The 13,518-nt window shown below is 46.4% G+C and overlaps 1 protein-coding gene and 1 long non-coding RNA gene across 5 annotated transcripts in view; one reads left to right on the top strand and one right to left on the bottom strand.

The window, feature by feature from the left end:
* Nucleotides 1-596: 596 nt before the first annotated feature.
* Nucleotides 597-11,667, bottom strand: LOC109517824 (uncharacterized). The gene is made up of 2 exons (XR_002168618.1): nucleotides 10,790-11,667; nucleotides 597-679 (listed from the first exon to the last, which is right to left on the bottom strand). It is a non-coding gene; the product is annotated as an uncharacterized LOC109517824 (long non-coding RNA).
* The window catches only part of rbm41 (RNA binding motif protein 41), a 20,257-nt gene continuing 8,291 nt past the window's right edge, over nucleotides 1,553-13,518 (top strand). Inside the window, exons 1-3 of one of the 4 annotated variants that reach the window (XM_019873179.1) lie at nucleotides 1,553-1,630; nucleotides 9,215-9,291; nucleotides 12,462-12,578. In XM_019873179.1, coding sequence (XP_019728738.1) covers nucleotides 9,281-9,291; nucleotides 12,462-12,578 — 128 coding nt within the window. In that variant the 5' untranslated portion in view covers nucleotides 1,553-1,630; nucleotides 9,215-9,280. The other 3 variants (XM_019873189.1, XM_019873197.1, XM_019873205.1) reach the window with 3 other exon arrangements.

Below are 13,518 nucleotides of genomic sequence, written 5' to 3'. Positions count from 1 at the left end.
TCCTATCCACTCGCCTTGAGTTTAACAGCCGTGCTCTCAATGCTAACCGCTAGATGCTACTTCCTATTCGCCTGATGTTAACCACTCACCGGTGGATTCTAGCGAACACAGGTGAACCAGTACGTACTAACTACTGGTTGTGAACCTTCGAGATGCTAGCCACAGGATGCTAACCAATAAATGCTCCTATCCACTTGATTCCCTCCACTTCATGCTAACTGCTAGCTATGCTAACTGCTAGGTGCCAACCCATTTGAACTGAATTATTATTATTTTTTGCAACTACAGCTGAAACTAAGTGATGCAATGAAAATCACATGTAAGACAAATAACTACCAAACAGCTACAACAATGAAGTAAAAACAGTCAACACTAAAACTGCCGCACACTTGCCACATTCTACCCGCTTGATGCTAAGGGCTAGATGCTAATTGCTCAACGCCAACCACTCGATACTAGCAGCTAGATGGACCACCTGGCCACACCCACGCCTCTTCCTCCTCCTCACCGTGCACTCCATCTCCTCTGGCTCAGCTTTGATCTGGACTGAGGGCATGTCTGGCGCCTCCTCTTCCTCTTCCTCCTCTTCTTCCTCCTTGGCCGGCGAGGGCGGCGTGGCCTCCTGCGTCAGGGCGGTGACCGACGGCTTCTTCTTCTTCTTTTGGGCACCGCTCCTCCTCTGACAGAAGAAGAAGAAGAAGATGGTGTCATGGTCAAAGGGGGAAGGTAGAAAAGTTGAGGACAGGGTAGGAAATGAACATTTAACTCACTTTGATAAAGGCAGAGAAAGTATATTAAAAAAAAAGTAAAAAAAAAAAAAAAAAGGAGAGAGCGAGAGAAGGGGGAGGAAAAAAAGGAGGCCTAATGTCGAGGCTTCCAACTGAGGGAATGAGGAGCCGGTGAGGAATAACAAGCCAAAGAATGAGAGCAAGGGTGGGAGGGGGGAAGCAGGGAGGAGTCGCCCCTCCCTCCCTTTCAGCCAGGCAGGCGGACACACCCTTTTCTGGAAGCGCGCACACACATACACACACACACACAATGAGGTGTGGCGAGGCCTTTTCGGTCCACACGCATTTACAAGAGTCTCACCTTCTGATAAACAAACCATTTCCTCAAAGAACTTCCTCTAATATTCACAACAACACACTTGACCATTCAGAAGTCGTGCAACACCAAGTTCCACCGCCCAAAACAAAAAAGAGAAAAAAAAAGTCACTCATAACAGTAGCGTAGTAGGCCTAAGTGTTCATCAAGGGGAGTTGGCTTTTAAAGAAAGGTAAAAGCCTCTCCATGCCCCCTCACGTGGAAACAAGTTGTCAGAGGACTCGAAGTAGGGCACAATTCACAAGACGAGGAGCAATACTGAGTTCAAAGTCACTACGTAACGCAGTAGGCCAAAGTATTCATCAAAAATAACAGCGGTTTGATTCCCAAAAATGATGCAAAAACTTTACATGAAGCACAGTTTGGACATTAACACGCAAAAATGATTTCTCAACATGTCTGGTTAACCCTTCCGTTTCTTCTGCTATTCAGGGAGGGAACGCCTTATCGGATTGCCGCTCTGGGTAAAGCACGCACTCTCGAGGCCAGCAACGAGGCACTCTACAGCAGCCACGTCAACGCAAAGGTTAGTCCACACGCTGACTGTAAAGTTAGATTTTGGGGGGGGGGGGGTACTAGGTTGATTTGGACTTGGCTGCACTAATTAAGTCAATTACCTGACAAATTTCTTGCGGGGTGTGGCTGAGGAAGTTACATAGGGTTACACGTCATCCTCATCCTCTTTGAGGCCAAACAAAAGCAGTTGAAAGGACACAACGCGCCTCAACGTTGTATACACAGAAGCCGTAAAATAAAAGGCTCATAAAGTGCCTTGGCCCTCTAGTAAAGGCACATTAAATACTAACTAGAGTCACACAGCCCTGGGACTCAAACAAGTCGTCGTCTCTTAAATTATTGACGTGCTGAAATGCGAGCTGTGTTGTAATGGAGAGCTGCGGCTCGTCTCAATGCGGGAGAAAAAGCTTTGCGTCGTAAAGTTACCCAAGTCAAACTTCGCTAACATGCGCCAGAGAGAGACACACTCAAGTGAAAATGCAAACCCTTCGAAAGTTAGCGGCACACATCTGGTTCGTAGATACGGTTCAGATTTAGCAAATATTCAACACTATCTCGAGTTTGAGGGAGTTTGTCTTTGACGGACTCTTTGAAATGGACAAAATGACTCAGCAGTGGCAATTTTCAACCCAAAATGGTAGACCGGCTGTCTCTTTTCAGGCATGGGTTTTTGAGATTTTTTTTGTGGGCCCTCTTCTCGTGATAGACCTGCCACCAAATTTTACATTTTGGGGGCTGAATATTTCAGAAGGATTCCAGTGCGCCACCGATCTGGAAATGACAGCCTCTCTGTGTTTTCAGGCATGCTTCATGACACCTTTTTGTGGGTCTTCTCAAGATAGACTCCCAAATTTCGTGGTGCAAAGTGAAACCAGCTTCAGGGGCTCAATTAAATACCCCAAATGGTCCAAGCGTGCACCTTTGTACGTGGCTGAGGGCTGAGAGCGATAGGCTGAAATTGACATCACGATCCTCGGACAGTAATGCTGCGTGTCAAAGTGTCAAATTTGCAGTCGTTCCTGTGAAAGGCACAGACAAAAACATACAGTCCCTTAGAAAAATCTATATTGATTGAAAAAAAAATTGCTGTTAGTAGCTCCAGTTGCCAGATTTCTGTGAAAAGTGACCCGTGCACCTGAGCACTTTTTCTGGTCTTTCCCGTCCATCTCGATCCCAAAATGCTCCATGGTTCAGACCTGCCTACGACGTGGGAAAAAAAACAAAACAAAATGGCAAACGTCCTGTTTATTTTCAGGAACGGCTTTTGGTGGGTCCAAGCATGATTGACATGCCTACAAATTGTCATGGAACGCCCCTAACCCCCTTCCCCCATAAAATCGTTCAGGGCTTCTGCGGGCTCGCCTGTTGAAGAGTGTTTGTCATGTGACTTGGCTCTGGTGGATTCCACACTGAGGCGTGTCCTCGACCAATCGGCTACGGGGTGTGACTGGTTGCGTCACCCCACCCAAAGACACGCACACAAATACGCACGCACACACACGTACACACTCACACACTAGTGTCCCTCTAGTCCCATTGTGAGGGGGACAGAGCCCCCTCTGTGCTTCTAAACAAAGGTAAAGGCCTCTCCGTGCCACACCTACTCCCCCCCAACTGACAAACATCCTTGCACTTCAAACAGTTCTCTTTCCATGACCCTGAAACATAATTAGTAATTACATCGTGATAACGTAGTAACTAATATGCAAGACTTGATTGTTTTGTCTAAAATGTTTATTTAAAAAATATATTTATATTTCTAAAAAACAGTTTCATTTCTTATCCATTCAGATTTTTATTGTTGGAGTCACTCTGGCGGGCAAAAAGAACATTTTGAATTGAATCGCATTTCAGATGAGAACACTTTGATTCATTCGACAAACTGCTGACTGCCACAGTAGTTGCTGCTGTTTTGGTTAGCATTTCACTGTTGACACTTCAAACCAGTTTTTGCGTCCATGTGTCAAACTAAAAAAAAAGTAAACGTTTCAAATGGATCATCCCTGAAGCTCACAAAGCTCGTAAAGAAGCAAGATTCCGAACACAGCCGCAAGTCCAAGGCCCAGGTCGTGAAACCGAAGAGGAAAACACAACAGGGGGTCAGCTTGGGAAACTGTCAGGATGGCGAAAACTGCGCCCCGCACTGTGACAAAACAAGCACTGCTGTTACGCCGCCAGCTAAAACAAAAAACGTCCTCCGGTTCGCTCGTCCAAAGACTGACGTTTGAAGATGGCGGCATGCGTGCTCAACTGCGCTTTTGACGTATGCAAACGAAAAACGCACATTTCGAAAGGAGAAAAGCAGAACTTTTGAAAAGGGAGCCATTTTTGTTGTTGTTGTTGTTGTGACAACCCAGACACCCAAAATGTGAAACAACAACACTAGCAATGTGTTTGCATGAGAATCGTCTTTGCTTGGGTGGGATCGTCTTGCCAAAAACTCGCAAAAAACAACAGCTTGTTCCAAAAACGTCTTTTGTCCTTGTCAGGAGTTAACACGGGGCAGCCTGAGAGGCCGCAACCACAGGAAGGATTAGCCAATAATTCCTCAAGGTTTGTTTTGACCTAATCTGGAGCACCCCTGTTGGGCGGAGAATTTAGTGGAACAGGATAAAAAAAAAAAAAACGGGGGTGGGGGGAATAAAACATCCAACACGCTAATATTAAGAAGTCATCTGGACTCCAACCGCGCTCACTCAGAAAAGGCAGGAATGGGAACCTTCTACAAATCCCACTTCGACGAGGCAGTTGGGGTGGAGGCCATGGTGGGGTGGGATTAGGGGGGTGTTCGTCGCTTGGGGGGGAGGCGGGGGTGGTTGGGGGGGGGGGGGGGGGGTTCAGTTAGCATGTAAGACCTTATGAGGACCACTGGACTGCGAGAGGAGGGGTCTCGCTCTGTGAGTGCAGAGTTCCAGGAACTAGAAAAAAAAAAGGGCGGGGTGGGCGCGACCCTGTCAGCTTGTGATCTCCGCACAGGAAGTCAGGGTGGGAGGCGGGGGGTTTCTGGGGGTGGGGGTTGGTTAGCCAAGGAGACGACCAAGAAACGAAAAGACGAGAAGCAAAAACAAAGAATGAGGAGCCAGTGAGCAAATAAAAGCATTCGAGGGGGGAGAGGGGTGAAGCAGCTCACTGTCCTGCTGTTTGTAAACACTTGGAGTCACTGTCTCTTCAAAACCAAAGACCAAGTCCCAAACCTTGGGGTGCTGTTAGACTTGATCTGGCTTTCAGCAATCATATCGAATCAATATCCTTTTCCCATCTGAAAAACATCTCGAGACTGAAAGGCCGGCTACTCCGAGCAGACCAGGAGAAGCTTATTCAAGCTTTTATCTCCAGTAGACTCGATGATTCAAATGGCCTTCTCGGTGGACTCGCTCAAGAGGGCATCAAACATGTGCAGCTCATTCAGCACTCTGCAGCTCAGGTTCTGACCAGAACAAAGAGATCAGAGCATATTACTTGACTCAAGTGCCAACTCAACTTAATTTCCAAAGCAGGCTTTACACTGGCTCCCCAATCAGATGCGGAATACGTTTTAAAAATTCTGCTGCTGCTCTAAAAATCACAGCATGATTCCGATCCTGAATAGAAATGAAAGAAATGCTAAATAAATGGAAACCCAGTCGGCCTCTGAGGTCTGCGCGGTGATGGAGCCCAGGTTTCGAAGTAAACATGGTGAAGCGGCATCAAGCTGTTAATCAAGAAGTAGTGCTTCGCTGCCATATGATGGCATACATAGGCACGTCTAAACTTTTTTTCAAGCATTTTTCACTATTTGTGGTAAGAATCAGGCCCAAGTGACTGTTCCTTACCCCTCTGAAAACTACTGTTAAAAAAAAAAAAATCATAATAATAATAAATAATACCAATAATAAAAAACAACCTGCGATTGTAATCTCGGCTAATCCAAACTGAAAATATTTGTTTCATGCCTCACTGATAGAACTGTCGTCTACACACACAAAAAAATCGTTATTACTTTTGTTGCTTCCCTTTTTTTGTCCCAGCATCACATTTTAAGAGCAAGTGAAGTATTTCTGGAGAGGGCTTCAAACGCGGCTCCGTCGCCGGCACGTTTTTAACAGGCTATTTTTATCTGCTAAAAGGCCAGCCGAGCGTGAACCGCGTTCACGCGTTAACGCCCGGCCGGCTACCAGCTCGGAAGGAGACTCAAGAGTTGCGTCCGTCCGTCCGTCCGCCAAACTGGATTGCAGCGCTTGAAAAATGTCAAACAGCAAAACAGTACAAAGTTGTATGGCATCCACAAACTTGTCAATACTTTCAAATGGTAACCCCAGCCCACCCCAAAATTTCCCCCCCACTATATTTAGTTCTTTAACACGCCCCACCCCCACCACATTGCACCTTTTGGAAGCCATTTTTTTGAATGGATTTTTACATAACAGTGAACCCACATTTATTGTGTCTTGACTTTTGTTTTTTTTTTTGGGGGGGGGTGAGCTATTGATTGGGTGAATTATTCTTTTTTTTCGATACCAACAAAAATGTGAGGTCTGTGTGTGTGCTTCAGAACCCCACTAGTTCAAAGCACCAGCAAAGTTGGCATCGTCAGGCCACCATCAATTAATGTAAGTTTACTTGCATTTGAAGGACAATGTCAGTTGGTGGCGCTAATGAACCAGTAAGCACCGTTAACACTCCAGAAGAAGAACACGGAAAAGCCGATCTGTTGTTTGTTTTTACATTTTCTGCACTGCAAATGAATGGTTGTCAATTACTCTTTTCACCATCAGCCGTCAGTACAGTTTAAAAAAAAAAAAAAGCCTTCAGGTTGTCCCTAAAACTGTTGGAACATCCAAACACTTGAAAAGCAGCCCAAAGAAAATGGAGTTGGATCCGTTCAACATTATGACTGGGGAGTTGTAGGCTAATGTTAGCCTTAACCGCCACTATGATTAGTAGATTAGCATATTAGCATAGCTCCACCTAAGCATTATTACATGCTTCCCCCACTTTTGCAGCATGAGAGAGAGGGAGAGAGAGGGCGGGACAGCCGAGTCTAACTGGGTCAGCGCTCTGCTCACTCGCTGTCACTGCAACCCCCCCACCACCACACAGGTCCTCACCGTGTGTGTGTGTGTGTGTGTGTGTGTGTGTGTGTGTGTGTGTGTGTGTGTGTGTGTGTGTGTGTGTTTCCGATGGGGGGGTGGGGGATTGCCCCCTGCAGGATCCACACATATGCGCTCATAACACGACTGCCCGCTCCCACGAGCTGCTCGGAGGCGGAGAAAACCCCCAAGGCACCCCAGAAAAAAAAAAAGGTACAGAAACACGCACACATCACATCACATTGCAAGAGATTTTTGTTGGGGATTTTTTTTGCACAATGAGCATGAATAAAGAGGGTAAAAATAAAGTGACCGCACGCTCCAGGTTCACGTCAAGTTCACTCCGAAAAAAAGTGGTTCTGACACACTGGATTGCATGGAGATATGAAAACGATCCAAGTGGAGACTGAGAGAAAAGGTATGGAGAAATTGTACAGAGACAAATTTAACCCAAAAGGAGACTGCGGGCAAAGGCACAGAGATCAATTTTACTTTACTCAAAAGGAGACTGAGGGCAGGGTCATGCTAACAATAGCTAATTCCTGATCAGTCCTGCTAATATTAGCTGATCCACCTTGCTGCCCTCAGTCTCCTCTTGGATAAAATGTGTCTCATTCTGACCGATGCGTTCGCTGCACTGTGGTTTTAGCAGTTTTACGGTCAAAAACGACCATCCTGGACCAGGGCGAGTCGAAAGACGCTATTGCACGCAGACACAAACACGCAAATGCACGCAGGGAGTGCACATAAGAGTGAAATGAAACACCGGGTGTGTCCTCCATCTGGCGAGCAGTGAGGCAAGCGAGAGAAGCCGCCTGCATGTTATCACACCACACCCTGCTGACGCAAAGCCGGCCGCCACTTCCCCACACACCCTCTTATCCGCACGCACACATGCGCACCCACACACGTGCACGCAAGCAGAAAGTAGAGAAATCATCCATCGAGCGCAAACAAACACACTCGAGCAGCTTCTGAGCTTCTGCGCTCAGAAGGTTCCTCAAACGTTGCGTTCAAGGACACGGCGCGGATGGCGCTGTCAGCGAGAGGCAATAAAGGCAAAGAGAAACTGAAAGCAGCACACGGTTGAGAACAGTCATCAAAAAGTGGGAAACTATGAAAAAAACAAAAAACACCACGAGACACATTTTTTCCGTTTCGATTGTGGAGTGCCATACTGCACCAACATGCTAAGCTAACATTAGCCTGTTGGTGTGTTTTTTTTTCCATGTTTTTTTTTTGTCAATTCACTTATCAGCATGTGGCAAGTGGTATGGAGATTAATTTGATCTGAGAGAGGACTTAGGGCAGAGTGCAGCCGAGCGGAGACTGTGGAGTTAAGCTAATTTCAGCATTTTTGTGTTTACCTTTTTTTCATTTAGATTTGGACTGCATTTACTTTTTTTTTTGGGGGGGGGTACCCAAGAGGAGACTAAGCGCATATAAAGTTGTCTGTGTATGTCTATAAATAGAGGTCAAGCGAGGTTGACCAGCAAATGAAGAGAAGAACTTCCTCTTTGCGGCTTGAGGAAATGAGGCAACTTCTCACTCTCTAAGTTTATTGGCTCAATAAACATCTTTGCCAACACGACACGGTGGAAGTTATCACATTCAGGAAGAAATAAAGTAACCAGCATCGAGCCGATATCTCCCTCGGTTCCTTCGCGACGGTTGATACTCGACGTGGTTGTCTTATGTCGTGATCCAGGTGCAATTGTGGCGGCGTGCCGCGAGAGCTCGAAAGGTGTGCCGCTGGGGTGTCATCAAATTTCATTTCATTGGTCGGAAGATGATTCATGTATCTTTGCAATACATCTTCATTTTTACAGCGCTTTCACATGTCCACCTATCGATGCCAGCAACTTACAGTGCGATAATCCTATCGATATCCACTCCCACTAGCAGCAGTACAGTACATTGTAGCAGCGCATTAATTTTCGTTCGCCACTGCTGCCGCGCGCCACGCCGACTACCTGCCGCTCGTTAATTCTCGCTGACAACATCTCGACTCGGCGACCCGGGCGCGCCGCCACCCACCGGCGGTGACCCTCGGGCTGGCCCTGAAGCGCGCGGCCCATTCCTCACACCATGTCGTCTTACCTTGCGCTCATTTATCTTGATGCACACACACACACACACACACACACACACACACACACACACACAAAGAGGCAGCCAGCTGGCCAACTAACCAGTCATCCGCTCAAGCCACCTGATACCAAAATACTGAGCCACCGCATGAAACAAGCTTCTCCCGTGTCAGCCTCTCTCTACGTGAAGCCCGAGAAGGTTCCTGCCCATACTATCCCAAAAAGTTCAGTGGCAAAATGGAAAACATTCTACTTCTATGTCTTCTAATCTTTCTGTTGTGACCTGCAGATTAAACTGCGACACCCTGACAGCGCTGGATTTTGGCCTCTTTTACCGCCACTTCTCTTCTCTCCACCAAGTTTTCTCTTCGAATCTCTCTCTATCTGCGCCTTTACCTGCTGTTGATAATCTAAGTTCAGTGGTCTCTTCCTCAGGAGATGAAGCCTCGCGGCAGCCAATCAAATCGTTAGAGGACATCAGCGTGTGGTGTGAGGCAAGGAATGCGGCAGAGGTGAGGGTAGGGTGTTCAACTTTGCGGCATTTTTCTGACACCGGCGATGTCCCACCTCGGATGTGACTTTAGTAAGTGGAACTTTGCCAGATTGACTTTATCCACATTATTGTCTTTCACATAGATATTCTGCAAAATTGGAGGGATCCGGCATTTACCCCCTTCTCCTTTTTAGACAGTAGCCACCCAGCAAAGGCGGGATTTTAAGCGCGCTTTCACACAGACACGCGTCATCCCCTCGGCCATCTTCAGACCCTCAAAATCAGGATGGCAAACGTGTTCATGTGATGTGAGGATGATGTAGACACACACACACACACACACACACACACACACACGTAAGGTTTTTATAGTTAATGAAAACTAACAGGCAGGCACGGTGTGCAACTGGTGAGCATGTCCGCCTCACAGCGCAGAGGTCATGGGTTCTCATCCGGGCACCAGCCTTCCTGTGTGGAGTTTGCATGTTCTCCCTGTGCCTGCGTGGGTTTTCTTCGGGTACTCCCACATTCCAAAAACTTGCATGCTAGGTTGATTGTGTGAACTAAATTGTCTCTAAATATGGTTGTGAGTGTGACTGGTTTTGTACTTGCGAGTGGGTGGCAACCGGTTCAGGGCATACCCCGGCCTGCTGCCCAAAGATGGGTGGAAAAGGCTCTAGCATGCCTGCGACCCTCGTGAGGATATGCAGCTTGCATAATGGATGGATGGGAACAAACAAAATGACTCCAACTGAAACCGAGAAATAAAACGAAAATGTGCCTAAAAGACGAAAATGAACGAAACTACTGTTTACATTTATAAAAGTAGCTAAAACAAACTATAATTATAGCAAAAATGCCCTGCCCTTTTCATCTTGTCAATGTCATAGCTGAGCTTTTGGAGTTTATTTTAAATGGAATTATTTCAGTATTGCTGTACATTCGTTGGGAAGAAGGATGGTCAAAAAGTTGTTTGAGCATTGTTGTTGACTTTATTACACAATAGTGACTTTTTTTTTATCTTGCACTTGACAAATATATATACTAAAGCTAATAAAAACTACACTGAAACCAAGCATATCATATATATAAAATTATAATTATCCACCACAAGACAAGCAATGCAATCGTTGCCAGCAAGTCAGACAGCCAAATACACGATATGAGTACAGTGTTCACTGGTCAACCACAGTGTGACGACTCCCTCGCTAGGCAAGTCACGTTTGACCAAAAATGAATTCACTTTGTAGCCTTCTAACCTTCATAAACAAAGGATGTACAGCAATGGCGACCGGAAGTGCACCTGGCTCTCCTCCCGTGCGCATGCGCGAGGGGGTGGGGGGCGAAACGGTACTGCTGGCCCTTTAAAAACTAAGATGGTGCCCTGTGAGGCTGCAGATCGCGCCTTGCGTTACCCCCGTTCGCCCGTTTTCGCCAGCCACGACACCCGTTAACATTATGAACGCATCGCACCGCGCTGACAACGTCACAATGTGTCAAATAGAACGTGCACTTACTTTCTTGTGTCGGCTCTCCGTGTGCATCTCCGTGTGGAGGGGCAGGGGGCGGAGGAGGGTGGTGTTGGGTGTGTATCGCTGTAATGTGGGGTAAGGGGAGAAAGGAGGGCTTATGGGAGAGGACAAGGAGGAGGAAGGGGCGGTGTGCTGTGGATATTCGGGAGATTGCAGCACGGTGGTGCTTGCCTCTTCTGTTCAGTTCATGTCCGCAGCGTCGTTGTCTTTGTAACCTCTTCCCAAAAGATAAATATAAAAAATGGAATAAATCAGCCAAACGTTGCGCCGCTGGTTCTTGCCGTTCGCTGCCGTGCATTGAAGGGCTGGGCTCTCTCTCTCTGCCTGTTCCTCCTCCGCCTCTCCCTGCTTGTGACCCCACCCTGCGTCCCCACCCCTCATCTCTGTCACTCACTTGCTGCGCAGAGAGAGCCCTTTGCGGAGAAGCCCGAGCCGAGTCGCTGTACGAGGAGGAATGCCATGTTGTGCACCGGGGAACATGCACGGGCGAATTTCTGAATGCATTGAAAGTCCACGCACCCCAAATTATTTGCCATGCCGCTCTCATGCGTGGAGAGCGCCCATGTCACCTTACTGACGTCATCCGGAAGGCAAATTGAGGACACTCCAACCGGGTGGGGAGGGCTTTGGTCTCCGTGCGTACGCGTTTAGGCTTTGCAGCATCTGATAAATATGACACCGAACACAAGTTTGAAAGAGAGCCAACACGCTGATCTATTATAAAGGCGCAAGCATCATTTTGCAGCATAAACTCCATTCAACAGCTGTGCTGCAGGATCAAATCTACAAATACTCGTTAAAAATGTCGCTAACACGGACCTGCTGCCCAACAGTTATCAATATTTTTAAGAACATACCCATATCGAAACAGTATACACTCGACCCAGTCTGAAAGGTTGACTACATTTCCTATAATGCCTCGCACCGGAAGCGGGAGCCAAACGCGGAAGCCCGCGTGGGAAAGATGAGCAAGGACCTTGCCTCAATTTTTAAGCATAAATACTATTTATGGTTACCTTTCGCATGGAGGTACTTTGTCGTGACCGTCATAACGTTAAGGAAAACTGGCAATTCGGCGAGCGGCGCCATCTGTAGCGTAATATGTTCGTATTGCCCATGATGCAATTCGCCGGAAGCGTATTCCCAACGCGGAAGTATGCGAAGGTAAACAAAGCGCCTCTTCTTTATTCCGAACAAGTTCTTTTTGTCGTTCTTAAAGTTAATTTTGTTAACAAGCGCCGATGCGCAATCTTTAACAACAAATTATATTTGTTTTCACGTGTTTTGCATAATTATTTTGCCGTTGCGGTGATTATATGACGGCGAACAGACCACTCTTCGGCTACCGTTAACTTCTCGGTCGCCAAAGTACGTGATAACGTAGTTCATAATTCACTTTTTTTTAATATTTTAAATATTCATGAATAAAGAATGTCCCTAAAGTTGGCCCACGGGACTTACATTTCGAAAGTCTTTCGATACTTTTTGTCATGTCCTTGTTTTTATCGTAGTTGCTTGTTATTCATAATAGTAGTGCAGCCTGGACTACATGAGACAAATTCCTTGTGTGTTCTACATACTTGGCCATTAAAGATGATTCCGATACTGATGGACTAAATAACCAAGAGAATATGGCTTCAATTTTGTGCGTGTTAAGAGTGAGTCGGAGATCTTGTGAGGACGGTCCGCTGCTGGAGGAGCAGGAGACAGAGGGCCAACGTCAGCTTCACGGCCTCCTCCTGCGGCAACTTCACACCCAAGTCGACGTCGAAAGGTGACACAAAATTGCCGACATGGAACACACCATACCTCGCTTTTTAGATTGGTTCATGGTAGTTGCTTTTTTTACTCTTCTATGCCAGTAAGAAACTGCGGTCAAGCCAGCCTCCACTCGCAAAATCGAAGTCAAGTGAGCCGCCACTGCGATTGTCAATACTGTGCATTACGGTAATCTGTCGCCAGCGAGCAGCGTTGGCCACCTTCAAAATAAAAGACCATCCACTAATGCATCCCCACGCATGCATAAACGTCATTTTTTGAGTGAAAAGAAATTAATTAAAATATAAAATAAGTACTTTCTTGGCTGTCGGGTAAAGATTCACAGAGGAAGAACAAGAACTCTCACAACAGCACCAATAAGTGTTCTCAAGTGGAGATAGAAAATAAAGTCAATGGTGATTGTACATCAATTTCAGTTGATATTAAAAATAATTCGACATCAATTTCACTTGATATTAAAAAAAAATCATTAAAACAATAAATCTGGGTGATTGCGCAACCACACCATGTTGTTGACACACAAGTGCACGCCAGGTGTACAACCAGAGTACTGGCATTCAGATCGAATGTTCCAGTACCAATGAAAATGCCTCTCAAATATGACATTTTGAGCTCCTCTCCTTATTTCAAAAGATTCTTAAAAATTAATTTCAGTTATCCCTCAATCAAACCAGGCGTGTGGGACACGAGAGCACTCCAGGTATCCAACCAGACCACCCTCATTCGGATCTGATGTCCTCTGAAAAGTGACAAGATGGCCTGCGTTCTGACATGACCTGCATTCTAACATGTTGATCTTTTCTCCCATTTTTAGAACATCCTAAAAGAAGGAATCCAGCACCCCGGCTCTTCACCCAGACCACCCTCGTCTGGATCCGATGTTGAATTTTGAAATAAAAGGCCTCTGAAAACTGGCATGTTGACCTGATTTCTGA

The sequence above is a fragment of the Hippocampus comes genome, unplaced genomic scaffold (assembly GCF_001891065.2).
Source record: "Hippocampus comes isolate QL1 unplaced genomic scaffold, H_comes_QL1_v1.1 scaffold33, whole genome shotgun sequence".
In the NCBI taxonomy this organism is placed as follows: Eukaryota; Metazoa; Chordata; class Actinopteri; order Syngnathiformes; family Syngnathidae; genus Hippocampus; species Hippocampus comes.
The sequence above is the reverse complement of the archived record's forward strand: the minus strand, read 5'-3'. Positions and strand labels throughout refer to the sequence as shown.